The 16,738-nt window shown below is 31.3% G+C and overlaps 1 protein-coding gene, 1 long non-coding RNA gene and 1 pseudogene across 3 annotated transcripts in view; 1 reads left to right on the forward strand and 2 right to left on the reverse strand.

Moving 5' to 3' along the window:
* The window catches only part of LOC143229707 (ephrin type-A receptor 4-like), a 199,906-nt pseudogene extending 194,230 nt beyond the window's left edge, over positions 1-5,676 (forward strand). Inside the window, exon 17 of the transcript XR_013016011.1 lies at positions 98-5,676. The product of XR_013016011.1 is annotated as an ephrin type-A receptor 4-like (transcript). The remainder of the gene's footprint in view (positions 1-97) is intronic.
* Positions 5,677-8,569: 2,893 nt separating this feature from the next.
* On the reverse strand, positions 8,570-13,624 carry LOC143229710 (uncharacterized). Its single transcript, XR_013016012.1, has 2 exons — positions 12,999-13,624; positions 8,570-9,921 (listed from the first exon to the last, which is right to left on the reverse strand). It is a non-coding gene; the product is annotated as an uncharacterized LOC143229710 (long non-coding RNA).
* LOC143229709 (uncharacterized) lies at positions 10,468-12,585 on the reverse strand. Its single transcript, XM_076462422.1, has one exon. The coding sequence runs from the start codon at positions 12,193-12,195 to the stop codon at positions 11,275-11,277; it is 921 nt and encodes a 306-aa protein (XP_076318537.1). The 5' UTR covers positions 12,196-12,585; the 3' UTR covers positions 10,468-11,274.
* Positions 13,625-16,738: the final 3,114 nt, after the last annotated feature.

Below are 16,738 nucleotides of genomic sequence, written 5' to 3' on the forward strand. Positions count from 1 at the left end.
TTAATGTAAAATTAAATTGATTTCTTTGTGATATGTTGTAATTTAATAAATACTGGTAATTGTAAGTACTGTAAACAAGCTTTATTTTTTAAATCAGACAAAATCCACTAGATCCCAATGCCCCAGATCTGACCCAGTACAAGACTGTAGAAGAGTGGCTAAGCAGTATCAAGATGATGAGGTATCATGAAAACTTCCAGCAGGCAGGAATCACTTCAATGAAGTCAGTAGCACAGCTAACCCTTGCTGATATTACTTCTCTTGGTGTGACACTTGTAGGCCATCAGAAAAAGATTATTAGTAGCATTCAGACACTTAGGGTTCAACTGAATGCCAACATGTCAGAAGGGCTATTGGTGTAGAAGGACTGAAAGTAAGCAGTGTAAGTGCTTGTGTTTATTTTTGGACTTAATAGCACTTGGGATTTTTGCATCCCCACACTGCCAGTATTTGCCAAGAGGCCAAGCTGGATAGGTGGGTCCCTAGAAAAACTAAAATATCTGTGATGCACTTTACAGAAGAATTGTGTTCAGGATACCATCTACTTTTTCTGTAGCTAGATCATGTGCTCTCACATGCAAGGAAATGTGTTGTTTGTGAGAAACAGCTGTGGAGGTATAGTAACAAAAAAGTTCCTTCTGGTATAAGTAGGATGAAAATCTTGTCAGCATTCTAGGACAGTCACAAGTTTAGAAACGTCTGTGTTTACTATCTTGCTGTTTTACAAAACTGAGGCAATTTGTGGAGGGAGAAAGCATTACAGCTCAAGTATATTGAAAAAAAGGCTACTAATTAATTTCCTCAACTTATATAAAATTTAGACATATCAAACTGTCTTACATGCAGTATAAACATTCAGCATGACCATATCAACTGTTCAGGTGGTAAGATATGTACATCAGGTACTTTAATACACTGCTGCTTTTAATAATTTGTACTGACACAGTTAATGGTTGCCATTTATCAAGAAAATGTATACCAATATTTGAAGTATCAATGGTGGTTTGGACAAGTTTTATGAACCCCATTATAAAGAAAAAAAAAGTAATACATAAATGAGTATGAATATTGATTAACCTTTCTAACAGGCTTGGTTGGATTACATCAGAATTGATATTAATATTTCTCTCAAATTACCAAAACCAAAATTACTCTGCTAAATAGTTCTAGAAATCACATTTTTAAGAATACTTGGATAGTTTCAGTTCAGTAGTTATAATGTCAGTGTTTCTCTGATTGGCTGTCAAAAGAATTAACTGGCGCTTATTGGATTGTAGGGTCACATATATATTCTGAACTTTTGTTCATAAGCATCTTTATTTACTTCCATGGAAAGGCTTTAAGAGTACATTTGAAGTTGTCAGCATAAAATTTAAAATGTTAATTTTTCAAAGTAAAATGTTTAAATAAATCTGTTTTGTTATATGTTTAAATGTTTTACATTTAAAAAGTTTTAGTTGACCACATGTTTGGATCATGAATTATTTTTTATTTCTCTTAAATATTTAAGATAATGAATTTACATTTTAAAATTTTATGAAAACTAAAATTCTTAAATTGTTTCTGTGTGATATTGTAGTGTATAATAGGCTTCATTAAATCCCAACAGTAGTAATTGTTTTGGCAAACTTTTTCTTTAATCTTGAATTTTGTAAACAAAAAACATTTTCTTGTTTGCTGATAAAACGCAAGACAACGAAACCACAAAATTAGGATAATCAGCAAATCTTGAGTAGAAACAGATGTTTCAAAATAACTGTGGTTAATTTATTGTGCAAGTTTCTTGATTGAATATGGTTAAAAGTTTGTGATGTAGAGTGATAACATTGTAAAATATTTCTTGTAAAAAAATATTGTAAGTTGATGTTACTGCCACAATACACAAATTTAACTACTTTTTTTTTATTAAACATATACACATTCTTATTTTGGCATTATTATTATCATACAGGTGTATATATATATATATATTTGGGTTGCAGAGTTAATTGGCATAAGGTTACAGTTACACATTTAATATACTAACTTCAGTGTGTGTGGCATGTAGAGGGCTAGTCATTGTTTTTTTTTTTTTTCTTTTTACAGTAAGGTTATGGCAAGTTAATATTACAGTAACATTTCATGCCATTCAAAGCTAATCACTTGCCTGTTTGAAATAAAAAGGTAGGGTTATTAACTGTATGCTAATGTGACATCCCTAGTATATATGTTTAATTTCATTTGCTCTTTTAAAGCACATATGTACATCTGCAATAGTATGTAGTGAAAATTAAGAAATAATATCACACATATTCACTGGCTAATATTTTAAGACCAAAATCGAAAGTCAAACAGTTTTGTTTTTTGTTAAAAAAATGTTTTTTTTCATTTGTGTTATTTTTTCGTGTTTTTTTTAATACATATCTACAGTTAAAAGTGAAGTATCTTTATATTTCACCTTGTTCCTTTTGAAATGTTTATAACGTGGTGCATTATTATATTCATAAGTTGTATCCCAGAGTTTAAATTATTTCTAGAAATATTATCTATAATTTGCTTCTTTTATCATTACCATTTGTTCATTTATTTTATTAATATGTTCCTTATCTAAAAGCAACCAGATTTTCAGGAATTGCATTCTACTAAATTTCAAGTTGTAAGTATTCACTATGAACACTAGACCTTCAATAGTTTTTTTTTATCTTGGGAATTTTTAAACTGTGTTCTTTTAACTATGGTTATCCATTATTTTCAGTAGTGAAATAATTTTGAAGATCTCTATAGGCTTGGATCGGAGAAGAATTTGCAGTAAGAAAAAAAAAAGTACAACTAGAACTATTAGTTAAGGCTGGCTTAATTTTATGTTCAAATGTATGATAGCCAGAATATATTGTTTACTGTAGTGTACCCTTGTACAAATATTCGACAGTTCATTTGTTTTTGTTTAATCTACACAACCTACTGATATAAAGTTCAATTAACAATTAATAAGCTTAATATTTTTCAATATCAATAAAGAAGTCCTAATGGATAAAAGATAAAATAAGGCTGTAAAGAAAAAGTAAAAAAAAACAAACCCATAAGGCAATGCACATGTGCCAAAACTGAAACCTAACATAATGTACCTGTTAATCAGTTTATTCAATTAGGTGGGGACTTATTCTAGTATTTCTGGCACTAGTATCATCTTCTAACTTCCATGGAAAATTAACTGGTTCATCTTTCTGATAAAGGTTTTACAAAAGGGGTAACCACATCTTACTAAATACAAAATTATGTCTTTAAAATGCTGGAGTAAGGCCTCATGTGTGTGAACAAGTTGACTACTGTATTCGTCATACTAGGATATCACCTGTGCATAAGAATTTCTTATTGTATGTGTACGCTGCCTATGTACTTTACAAATTTCTTTTTCTTCACAATATTTTGTCCATTAGGAATTTTGTATTGATTATTGATTTCTTGTTACTTTTGACGTGATGTATCTATTAACCTATTTTCTCTTTATAACAAAAGAAAATAAAAGAAATACTAGAAATGATTCTAATTACAATTTTAAACATTTATATCAATTTATCAACAATCACTTTCTCAACCACTAGGCACTTAATGGCCTGCACTTTGATCACTGTAACTGGTCACATTTGACTCCTAGTGGTTTTAATCAGCTAAAGATTGAGAGATGTTGCAACAACAACAAGAAGGATTGGAAATAAACTAAAATGTGTTAAACCTTATCTTATTAATTGAAGTGCTATTTTACAACAAGCATATGAATGTAGATTTTTATGGCATCACATAACCTTTTAAACAAAATTTGATTTGAGTGTTATGATGCACTACTGTGTGTTCTCAACCTTTTCAGTACACTTGTGGTAGTCAGGTCTACTGATATTCAGTTGGTATGTTTAAAAACATCTGCAAAAACCCAGATTCTAGAAAAGTTATACAAAGGATATATTGAATAGAAATAATTGTTCCAAAAAAACTAGTGTTTGAGTGAGAGGTAAGATGAAGAACAACTTAAAGTCAAGTCTGCAGAAGACATTTCACTTTTACTGCCTAAATTCTAACAAAGACTTTAAAGTGCACTATATTTTATTGACTATTCCAAATAACATTTATAAGCAAAAAATAACTCCTAACTCATACCAATTTGTACAAGTAGCTATACCACATCTTGACATGAGCTGACCCTTCCATCTGGGAATCAAAAACAGGGCTATGTGATAGAGTTTTTAACCCTTTTAATATGCAAGCTGTAGCTAAGTGAAAGTATTACCTACTTGTATACCCTTTGGACATTTGATTAACACAAATATCATACTACATGCAGAATTACTGGCTAAAGATATAAAGAAATTTACTTGAATGCAAATGATAAAGTATGTTCTGAACTAGTCATGGAAGGGTTAAATTAACAATTATTTTCATTCATAGCTTTCCTGTTTTTCTTGGTTTGTCTTGAAAACTATATTTGATATATTTATAAGTTGTTTTTTTTATTCTGTAATACATAACCAACTTGAAAGAGATATTCCTTAACACTTGGAGAAAAACTTTTAACCCTGACAGGTTAAAATTCTTCATCTATTAATTATTCATTAGTTCCATGATCAAGTTGTACTAATTATGGTTTTGGTAAATTCTACCGTTAACTTTCAAACAAGTAATCATAAATTAATTAGCTTGAAAGTTTATTAAGTTAATTACATTTTAATACAAAATTAAAGGTGGGCAATTAGTGGAATTTATCAGTTGATTATTTTCATGAGACTTAAACAGAATAATTCAAACTATTAATCCAAAGCAGTAATTTTGATTAGTTGATTATTTTCGTGACATTAATTAATTCTGTTGTGCTTTTGATTAATAAATTAACTGAGTTAATTATATAACTCTGTACTGATTGAAGTATTTCTTTGCTTCCAAGAGATGATCTGCATTTTTTTGATGAAATTCCTTTAGACTGGCTACAGATCTTATCATAACTCACTTTGTCAGCTTTCAGAGTAATTTTATAAAAATGTGTCTTAAGTTTAACAGTATTATTTATTAGCCAAAAATCAGCAAGGAAACAATTTGTAAAGACCTTCATCAATAATTTTTAATTTTAAAAGTGTAATTAAGGGACTTTATTATTTCTAACTTCATTTACTGAAACTTTATACTGACAACGTTTGTTTTCCACCTTTAATTAAATGAACCTCAGAATAATAAAAATAATTGCCAATGCTATGTCAGCTGTATTTTAGAGGTTACTGTTAAAAAATGCAAAATATAATTTTGTAATAGTCAATTCCTGTTCTGTCCTTTACATTCATGAATTTTTTTTTTATTATTTCTACTCATGGAATTATACACAAAGAATGGATCATAATATTCTTAATCAAATATCTTCATTAGTTTATTTACTGTATAGGTATTCTCAACTGCTAAGGATATTGTGCTGTTTTAGTAGAATGAGTGTAGATCCATGTTCCAAAATGCATTAGCAGTCTGCCATCCATGCAATTTGCTTGACCCTTAAATAAAAAAAAAAAAAGTATAGTGATTGTGTATGTGTGTTGGCATTTTTTGCTTCTGGTCCTTAACCTGTAATAATTATGTTGTTGTTGTTCAAGAGGACCCTATAATGATTGCATTCTGTTATTGAAAGGCTTTTGAATAATCTAATAAAAATGAATTTGTAAAATATACCACTTTGTTGTTTTAAATAGTATTTTGTAAAAAACAAAAGTAAGTTCTGGTACTAGTAAAATGGTTTACTTTTTACCATTATGATATGTTGATGCATCATATTCAGGAGGAGCTGAATTAGATAGTCAAGAATTATATTGCTAAAAAATCTAAGCAAAATTTTTAAGTATTCCACATTTCGTTTTCTAGCTTAGAATAAATATTTCCAAACATCACATGGTAATGAGTATGATTCTAAAGAGAAAACTCAACTTCTCAAATAAAATAATACCAAGTACAAGTATACAAATTGTTCTTTTTAGTTTAGGCCTAAATGTTTTTATTTTTTCCAGTAATGCAACTGACCCATTTTTTAATGAAAATCAAATGTTTATAACTTTTCTTTCACAATAAACAAAAAGAACTCTAGAGTGAAATCATGGAGGAATAAAATTGTTAATCTGATAAGTCCATTTTTATTGTCTGTTGTTTGCCATTAATTGTGTGTTATTCACAAAATCAAGTGAAATGAAGCATGATTTAGGCATCCATCTGGTGTGCACAATATAATACTGATTACATGCTTTGCACTGATCAAATAAATTTGGCTCTTAAATCAATATTCCCAGAAAACTCTGGATTCCCTAACACCAATATATTGTCTAGCTAGATATATGCATGCACAACCTAATACAAAAATGTAAACAAGTATCAACATCAGTTCCAGAGAGGGAGAGGGGAAAATAGCTTCACATGTTTTGTTTTAAAAAAAAGCACTTTTGTTGAAGTTTGCCAAGAAATTTGCACCCTCCAGGAAGAACCATATAACTTGTCATTTACACAGATTCTGACAAAACCAACCAAAGTGGCACAAAGTAGAAGACCAATGCATGTGGCTTAAAACATACACAAAAGAAATACTTAGTTTAACATGTTATGAATATAAGTTGTCTTTTGATTGAATTAAATTATTTCTGCATGTTATTCAGTGCTCAGAAACATTAAACTTTATATTGCTATAATATAGAAATTCTGAAATAAAACTCTCATTTTCTTGAGTTGGCCTTCTTCAAGCATTCTAGTACCACCAGTAATAGTAACTGAACGACTATGGTATAGTCAAGACCTGAATGTCTGTATAACAAACAATAACTATGATTAGTATTGATATTTTATATCTTTCAATCTCAGTGAAAATACAAGTTATGGTGTAACAATTGTATGTTTCATGTCAAAGAAAAACATCCCAATGAGATAACACACAAGCTGGTTTTGGTGTGAAATTCCCACTTCAAAAAAATGTATACCTACTGACTGATCTCTAACTGAATCCCACAACTGTTACAGAAAACAAGTTTTTTTCATGATGACAAGAAACCAACTTGAAGTAAAGATATATTCTCAAGATGGCTGATATGGATATCAGAACATTAATTACAATAAAGTACAGAAGCTCAAAAAAGTTCTCTACACTTTATTTTAATTAAAGTGTTAATACCCATACCAACCATCTTGAGAATACAAGTTTTTTTTCAGCCTTAGGGCTTTATTGAAGGAATGTTCAATTTTTTTTTTGCGCTCTCTCTGTACTTGTAGAGAGTAGAGAAAATTTAAATGGTTAATGGGAAAATTTGACTCAGCCATGATTTGAGCCCAGGGTCTCAATTAACTGAGCTATGTAGTTAAACACTTTTTTGTAATTTTGTGACAACTCAAAGAACTACACTTTTTCTTCCAGTCTAATTTCAGAGTCTTGGGGCAACTACAAACTGGTCACCAATATGATAATCTTTTAAATACATTGACGTCAAGTCTAAAACAGAAAACGAGGGGAAAATTTCATACGTGTGTGTGTTGTATATCATGATTTTCCACCATCAGTCAATCTGAGAGCAACACATTACTTCAATGCAAATTAGCTTAAAAAATGTTACTGACAGATTAATGATAAATATAATAATGTCTGACTTGGTTAAAGGTGGAGCAGTCTGTATTAATCTTTCTAACAAATGCTTGTTTCAGTAAAATATTTTTTATTTTAAAAGGCACCTATTATTTTTTAATTTTTAGAAATTTATTATTAGTTAGGGTATGAGATAGTAAGTAAATGCTTACTTTTAAATTAAAAGTGCACAAGTTATAAACATATTATATATAACAGTAAACTAACTCAAATGCCATGTTACAAGTTCAATTACTGGTAATAGTTCAATAATATGTTCTTTCAAGAACACATATATTAATTTTGTTTGACTACTGTGAAACATTGGCTGTAGTGGTTTTTCAAATAGGTCGTAGCAATAACTTATTGATGTAATATTCCTCTAAAATAAAAATTTACAGAGAACACCTTTACTCATCTTATTGGTAGATGAAATCCAGTTAATATTTTTATACAAATTCTTCTAATACAGGACTTCTTAGTAAAGTATCAATTTGTTCTTTATTAATGTTGAACTTCTGCACATGTACTAGTTGTCATAGTGTTTCAACATGGCTTGCACAGTTTTACAAACAGGTGGCAGTAGCATCACTCCATAAAAAAGGAGGCCTGGCATGGCCAAGCGTGTTAAGGCATGCGATTCATAATCTGAGGGTCACGGGTTCGCATCCCCGTCGCACCAAACATGCTTGCCCTCCCAGCCGTGGGGGTGTTATAATGTTACGGTCAATCCCACTATTCGTTGGTAAAAGAGTAGCCCAAGAGTTGGCGGTGGGTGATGATGACTAGCTGCCTTCCCTCTAATGTTACACTACTAAATTAGGGACGGCTAGCACAGATAGCCCTCGGGTAGCTTTGTGCGAAATTCAAAAAACAAACAAACAATAGACGTGCAGAGTTCTTTCAGATGTGATGAGAGTGCTGTCACAGTGCAAAGAAACACTCAATAAACAATCTGTAAAATAATACTAACAAATATAAAAGACATTTTATTTTATAATATTATTGTCACATTTTAATATTATGATTGGTCATGGCAGTGCATTACTTGCCAGCCCCGACTTCATGTTGCTAAACTGTGATAAATTTACCGATTTAAATTTCTAGTACAAAATTTATTTTCCATATACACATTTTTAAAGGTTGTATGTGCATAAGTTAACAATGTTTTGTGAAACAACACTGTACAACTTGCATTTATAACTGAAAAGAGGACTTCTGACCTTTACAGTATATTCTATTATGATGAAGAGATATGCTTCAAGTATCAGTGTTCAGTAACATTTTATACAAACTAATATTTGCAGTATCACTGTATTCTAGGATCTATAGTGTAATTACATACAGTACATTATGAGAATGTTATTTCTCTCCATAAGTCTTTTAAATATGAATTTTTATCTTTTTTTTAAATTGTTAGTAACATAAATTTATCTTCTGCTCCAAACAAAGTCAGTGATAAATCACTAAAAGAAATAAGATAAAAAAAATACCATACACTAACAACATTCAAAATACACAAGATAATAAAGAAAAAATTAGCTCACACATAGGAAACTGAGGAAAATAGCTAAAAACATGAAAAAACTCATAAAAAAATACAAATATAATGATATTGAAACAAAACTCAGAAAAACCTGGGCAAAAAAATATGACTTACTTACTAACAACTAGATGAATGGGTTTATCTATCATATTAAATTTGAATACATATATATATACACATACATATGTATGTACTGATGAAACTAGTATAAATTGGTAAACAAAATTTAATGAGCACTTAAAAGGACCATCACATGTAATAAAATGTGATCATAAAAACATCAATACTGACTAATAAATAAGATTTACACAACAGAAAAATTAGGGGACCATTACTAACAACAGTATAGAAACCTAACACCAATATTTATAAAGGTTCTCTCCTTTAACTTTAGTTAGTGACCTGTATAACACGTGATTGCTGTTTAAACAATTTAAATGCCAACAATGATTCAATTCTATAATTTGCAAATGTATTAAAGCAAACAGGCATAGATTATGATTGTGATGATACTGCTTGTTGCATCAGACTTAAATATAATGGTTTTATGCAAAATATGTAGACTATAACATGTGTAATATAGTCTATCAGACACTAAATCTGACCCTTGAGTTCATGTGGCTATAGTTTCAACTTCATGAGAGATAGTAACATGTAATTAACTTGTCAGACCTCAGTTGCTAGTTTGTTACATGAACAAATAAGACCTGTATAGCTGAAGGTGAACTCATTCTACAATTTTTGGATTTAAGTCTTCAACTTGGCTACTTCAAACCTTAGAGGAAAAAGAAAAAATGTGTAGGTGATACATAAACTATACTTATAAAGGTACGTCACTGTAAAACACTATGGGTGTAATTTATTTTCTTGGCACTGGTTTGAAATAAATTCTCTTTTTCTCAGCCAGAAATGAACATGTCAGTTGCTGACAATTACAGGAACATTCTGAAGAATAAAAATTTCAAAATGTTCCTGTAGTTTTCTTTATCTGATGGGCTTGTTTCTGGCTGGAAAAAAAGCTTGAAATGTCATGAAGAAAATATATGACAGCCATAATTTTTTAAAGAGATGTATCGCCAAAAGTCTTATTACAAACCTGATATTTAACAACTTCTGCTTCAAAAGTTATACCCTGTATTTTGGTGTAACAATTGGTTGTGAAGTCTTAATCATTGTGAATGCACTTGTGGTTGTTTACTGATTTTACAAATAAGTACAGAAAATTCGTGTAAAATAATAGTCATTAAATATTTACCAGTATTAACAATACTGAATATACTCATGAATAATTTCCTAAGTAAGGAACTTGCACCTACACATCTGCAAAGATATGTTTTTTAATAAGGTTTTCAAATCTAAACAATACTTGTACAGATAGATAAATGGTTTGTTTCCTTTCTTTTTATCTTTAAACTGTGATAGTTAAACAGTTTTACAGCTTTGTCTTATCTTCTCAAGACAGTTGGTATGGATATTAAAACTTTTAATTAAAATAAAGTACAGAACAATGTTTCAACTCTTTTGGATCATCTTCAGGTTAACAATGAGAGTTTGTAGCAGTTACAATAGCTTCCTAAAAGTCAAGATGAACAATTTTAACTAAGCTGTTCTTTATTCAAAAAGTAGAAGCCCTAAAAACTCTAAACTGATATGACAAAAGAACCCTTATCTCTAACTCTACAAAATTGTTATAGCAAACCCAACATAAATTTCCAAATGCCTTGCTAAAAATAAAAATTAAACTAATATTAAAAAAAACAAAAAACATTATATCACCATTCTACCATGCATCAGGAAAAAAAAATCAATAGATTAAGGGTCTTTTGATAAACTTGATAAAGGTCAAAGCCTTCATTAAATGTTTACTAAGTTTTTTAATATTTGTTCTATAACTTGAGAATTAATGATCATATTTTTCATGATAGCATTTATAAGAATGAAAAGTAAACCAGTGAATTAAATCATACAATATCACAAAGTCATTTGTTTATTTTTTGATGGAATACAAAGTATTCACAAACAACAATAGTGCAATAAAAGATCCATCATATTTAAAACTTAAAATAGTTATTTTTTCAATCTAGTGAAATACATCAGAAGTTTATAACACTCTTATCCATGCTCAGTATCATTTACCATTAGTGTTACTTACAGTTGACAATTCTGCCATTTTATTTTTTACGCTCACATAAACGTCACTCTTTATATAAAATCTCAGGGGTTTATCAGCCCAATCTTTCCCTGCTCCATCAATTCCAATTCGTTTGCACTGAACAATGTCAGATTCAGAGATACTTGTGCCTTTCTCTAACCATAGCACATTGCTATTTGTTAGGTCTTCAGTATTAAGTTCATTTTTATTAATTTGAAATGCCTGACATAATTTTGATGGTCCATTACAGAGATCTTTCAATTTCAACAATTGTCCTTTATCTTGTCGTTTAAAGCCCCGGAATTTTTTCATCAAATCAATTCCTTCTAAGGGTTCTAGTGCTCTTACTAAAACAGCTGCTCCATCACCATCACTGGAAATATTAAAGCAGTAGTACATACCATAAATAGAATAAACATATGCTGTTCCAGGTTTCATAAACATTGCTGCATTCCTTATAGTGCGTTTTCCTTGACAAGAATGAGAAGCTTTATCATCTCCTCCAAGATAACTTTCTGTTTCTACAATTCTTCCTCGTAAAATCACACCATTGGATAAACGCCTTACCATAATTTGACCAAGAAGCCGTTTTGCCAAGTCGATACACGAAGAATTAAAGAAGGAACTTCCTAACTTCTCAACTTTTTCATTCTTAAAAGTAGAATTCGAACAACGTAAAGACTCTGCTTTAACTAGATTATTACAAGTAGATGGTGATGATTCATAATGAAAGTACTCACTTCTTAGAAATTCAGGCTTCTTTAGATTTAAATGCATTGATTGATCTTCTTTCAGTTTCATACCATCACGATCATCATTATTGTTTTGTTGCCTAAATGTAAAGTCTGCCTTACCATCTTCTAAATTGGAAAAGTACTTACGTTTTCTTGTCAACATTTTCCCATTTAAGAGGGCACTTCACTAGTATAATAGAAGACTCGTAGGTTAATTACTTTAAAAATTAATAGACCTAAAATTAATGTCAATAACAATAATGCAAGCCCCTATCGGTAAAAAGTAAAGATGTTATTTTGTTACGGTGTGTACGCTTTTAATAAATTGGCGAAAACTGTATATATTTATTTATAGCTGTCGTAAGACATTAGTATTAGGTCTGTTACATTTTAAAACATTACTTTAAAATCTTTAGTCCTTTAAAGTTTTTCGAAAATTTGAAGATTGTATAATAATAGCGTCCAACCAACACGATCAATCTCACAATTCGTTGGTTGTGATGACTAGCTGCCCTTCCTGCAGACTTACACCGCAAAATCAGGGACGGCTAGCGCAGACAGCCCTCGTGTAGCTTTGCGCGAAATTTAGAAAAAAAAAAAAAAAACGCCATTATGTCATCCATTATCGACGACTTGTTTCGCCCATTTAGACTTCTTCAACCTGACTGTGATGCAACAAATACATCAGTGGTCGGAACACCATTTCTTTAGGGGGTTAATAAAGAGAGCAGTGTTTAAAAATGTAATATGCCAAAAACTAATGCCTACTGACAGATATGGTTGTAAACAAGTAATTTTACTTAGATATTATCTCCAAAAAGATACTGGGCACGTTTGATTTTGTGTCACAACCTAGTGCACTGGCACATGAAATTGGAGCTGAGTTCCGACAATTAAAAAAAACTATAAATACATACTTAAAAAATAAATGTTCAGTTTAAATCCGAAACTAAGAGACATTCGTACCCAAAATCTCAGAAAGCAGAGAATATCAGCTATTTGTGATCCCCCGTGTCCACTAGAGGAGCTCTCTCAGACGGCCCAGCACACGTTTTGTCATTTACCTTCAACAAGCAGGTGTCCGACACCATACAACCACTTTGGTTCAAAAGCAGATGTTAAATAATTAAAATAGGAAAATGCTTTTTGTTATTGTTTTTGTTATACTTTAAATTATTGTTAAGACATATGAATATAATATCAAAATGCATTTTAAAAGTCTTATTACTTATATGATATGCAGTTAAGGTAGCTTTTTAACTTATCGTGTTGATATAATAAAGCGTGTGAAAAGTATTATAAAAGCGAAAGTTGTCAATACTGCTTTCACGCTGTTGTTGCTAAGACCGAACCCGAAGGAGAATATAAGTACTTACTTTTTCTTTGTTCTTCCTACTTTAATTAAAAAGAAGTTTAAATCCCATTGTTTCTTTTTAAAAGAACTTTACACTATGAAATTCTTTAAAAAACGACCAGTGTTTCGATTTCACTGTGTCAACGTGTTGAACAATTCTTTCATTGCTGTTCATAGAGCATTTGTTTTAAAAAGACAAAAACAAACATACAATCTTTGGGTATCCTATGTTGTAACACTGTCTTATAGTTGGGCGGGCTTGTTTTTATTATTTAAAAATAACGCAAATTCCAGCCTACCAATCAAAGAAGAAAGTATTTTATTTCTTTAACTGAACGTTTGAGGCTTAAAAATATCTGTTTTGAGCTTATTTAACGTCTAAAATGAGCCAAACAATAAATCATTTTGCAGGTGTTGTTCCTCAAAAATTTATGCGGAAACAGAAAAGTTTAGCCCTACAAAAATAGAAAATTCGCAGACGTTTTTGCAAGTTTGTTTTTCGTTATTCAATTCGACTTCTCAGTAGCCAGATATAAAACTTTGAATTGTCAAGAATTTTCCAACACATAAAAACTTCATCTGTTTGCAGCAGGGTAAAGGCATTAGTGTGAATTTCTACAGTCAGACATCTAAAATCAACTCAAAGTCTTGGAGCACCTTTCTTCTTTTTGACAATCACGACTGGATATGACCAAGCATTCTTCTAAGGAAAACCTGCCGTATCTCATTACTGACCATTTCCCTAGTTTTTGAAGGAACTTGGTGCCCATTTGCTTTATTAGGCATGTAGTTGGCGTATCTATGTTACAGCAAATCTCGTTTTTCTACTAAATAGTCCATCTAGTCTTCAAAATGCATCAGCAAACGTAACCAACACGAAATTGAATTGCTTTCCTTCCATTTTCTCTGAACTGCTCGGACAATACTCAACCAATAAATTCAGCCATTTATTTACTTTTTATGCTGTGTAATAGGTGTAGTCCTAGCATTATTATTAGTCTGTTTTTTCTACTTTGCTTGCTACACACATGATCATTCCAACATAAATGTGGATAGCGAATCTTTCATATTTATGACACTAAATTTCATTTTTTCGTAAACAGATAACTATCTGACCTAATGCTGCCTACTTTCTGGACAGGATAGACATTTTTTCAAATGTAGCATCTATAACTTTAGTATATTGTACTGATACACTAGACTTCATTCATAGTAAACCAATAAACAAATCTTTTGGGGCAGCATGTCTACTCTGCCAAGATTGGATTCCATTAGTTTTCTGGATCTGTGATGGTATCATTCACTGCTTTCGTTTTGTTCCCATAGACTTGCTGAAATATTGGCCAAAACCATTATATTTTCTCACCCTTCTTCTCAATATCGTAAGTTAGCTGTTGGTTCTCTTGTACATGCTGAACTATCACCCAAAACTAATAGTCTTGCCTACATTGCTATTTAGTAAAAATGTATATGCTTTGTTCCTCTCTTCGAGAAAAATGTCTGGGCAGAAACATTATTAACATAGGCTGTGCCATAAAAACCATGAATGAGGTAGTCCTAGCCATTCATAGGAAACCATTACAACATCATTAGATCCGAGTTGCTAGTTAAGCTTTAGCATGTGTATAGCTCGACATAGTGAAAGTACCATGATAAAACAGTCTGTCCAAGAAGTAGCCACAGCAGTTACTGCTGCGGGCCTCTTCCTCCCTTGCATTTGGTTCAAAATTATCACTCTTTAAGGAACTACCTGTAACACCCAAGGAATCTCTTATTATGTTGCCTGGAATATCCTAAACATTCTTATCCATCAAGATATCATCTCAATCTGTTGAAACTATTGCAAAGTATTATTTACCATAGTTCACGTAAGTTGCCACACTAAAACTGACACCTCTGTTCTAAGCCTTGAACTTAGCTTGCTGAATTGTTCATTTTCTATTGGATTGCATTCTTGATGCAATTCTACTGTGAACGTACTTCATTATTTCAGCTTTGTATCAGTTACGTTCTCACTGAATATGCTTGACCATATACTCACAGGATAAGGTACTCATCTACCTGCTCCTGAAACCAGTCATTTAAAATGTTTTAAGCAAAATAGAGAGTGCAAATATTTCTTTGCAATTTTGAACATCAGAGATGAAATCTGCTTGGCCTCATTTGTAGAGTCCTGTTATTATGTTCAAAGCCTCTTTATTGCAGATTTTAAAATAATACTTGGCTGAAATGCTGTTAGTGTTGTAAATATGACACAATCAGTGTACTCAAGAAACCTGATCCTGAAATAAACAGTCACTGGTACAAGGTGGCAAAGTAACAGTTTGTCTTAGCAGCTTGTCCATCAGCTCTACACAACAATAGGTTGTTTTTTCTTTTTTCACAATCCATGGACACCCTGACAAGATACTTTCCAACTTAAAGAAGCTTTCCTCCACACCCTGATTTGAGGTCTTCACCATATGATGTCCCCATTGACTGTTCTGCCAGAGAAAGAGGTCTAACTGGGGCTTTGTTAGTACTTCCAGTCCTGGGTCAGTTTCAGGTATCAGAGTTATGGTTGTCTGTAATTTAATTATGCTAAAATCGATTTTATGAGGTAACACCTCATCTGCTATTTTGTGCACTATACACCAACTGATCTTCCTTACTCTAAGTGCTGTAAAGTTAAAAAAGTAGATTACCTTTCTTCCACCCAACAACTGTCTCATAAAACTCTCATCTGTTACTAACTACTTCAAGGTTAGACACTGTTGCTGTGAACATGCTTTGTAGTCACTATAAGAAAAAACTACTTACACACTTACATAATTACAAAGCATGTATACACTAAGTTATGTTTAATACTTTTGATTGTGATATAGGTCCAGCTTATCTTTATTTGTTTAACTTATGTTCAGGGTTACTGGTGAAGAGTGAAATTCTCCAACATTAGTATAACACAATAGCACACATTGATCCAAGAGCAGATTGAATTGTACCTTTGAACTCAGATTTTGAGATTAAACATTTTTTTTTGGAATACTAAGCTTATTTCTTACTTCTCGATCATAAGTACTTTTACCCATAGAAAACGTCATTCATTAGACAATAATGTTTTTTTTTAAAACTGAATATATAAGAGTGGAAGTACAATATGCAGAAAACTACACAACATCATCTTGTGGTCATGGCACTAAAATGTTCTCCTTCCTACCTAGTCTGTGTTTGGTATGTTCAAGTAAAACTTACTCTCCCCTCCCCAAGAATGAATAAAATAGATCAACTATACAATGGGGGTTAAGCAAGCTATACTATCAAGTTCCACTAAAACTAATAAAATCTGTGCTAAGAAATAAATGGCTGAACACAT

Source organism: Tachypleus tridentatus, chromosome 10 (assembly GCF_004210375.1).
Source record: "Tachypleus tridentatus isolate NWPU-2018 chromosome 10, ASM421037v1, whole genome shotgun sequence".
NCBI lineage: Eukaryota > Metazoa > Arthropoda > Merostomata > Xiphosura > Limulidae > Tachypleus > Tachypleus tridentatus.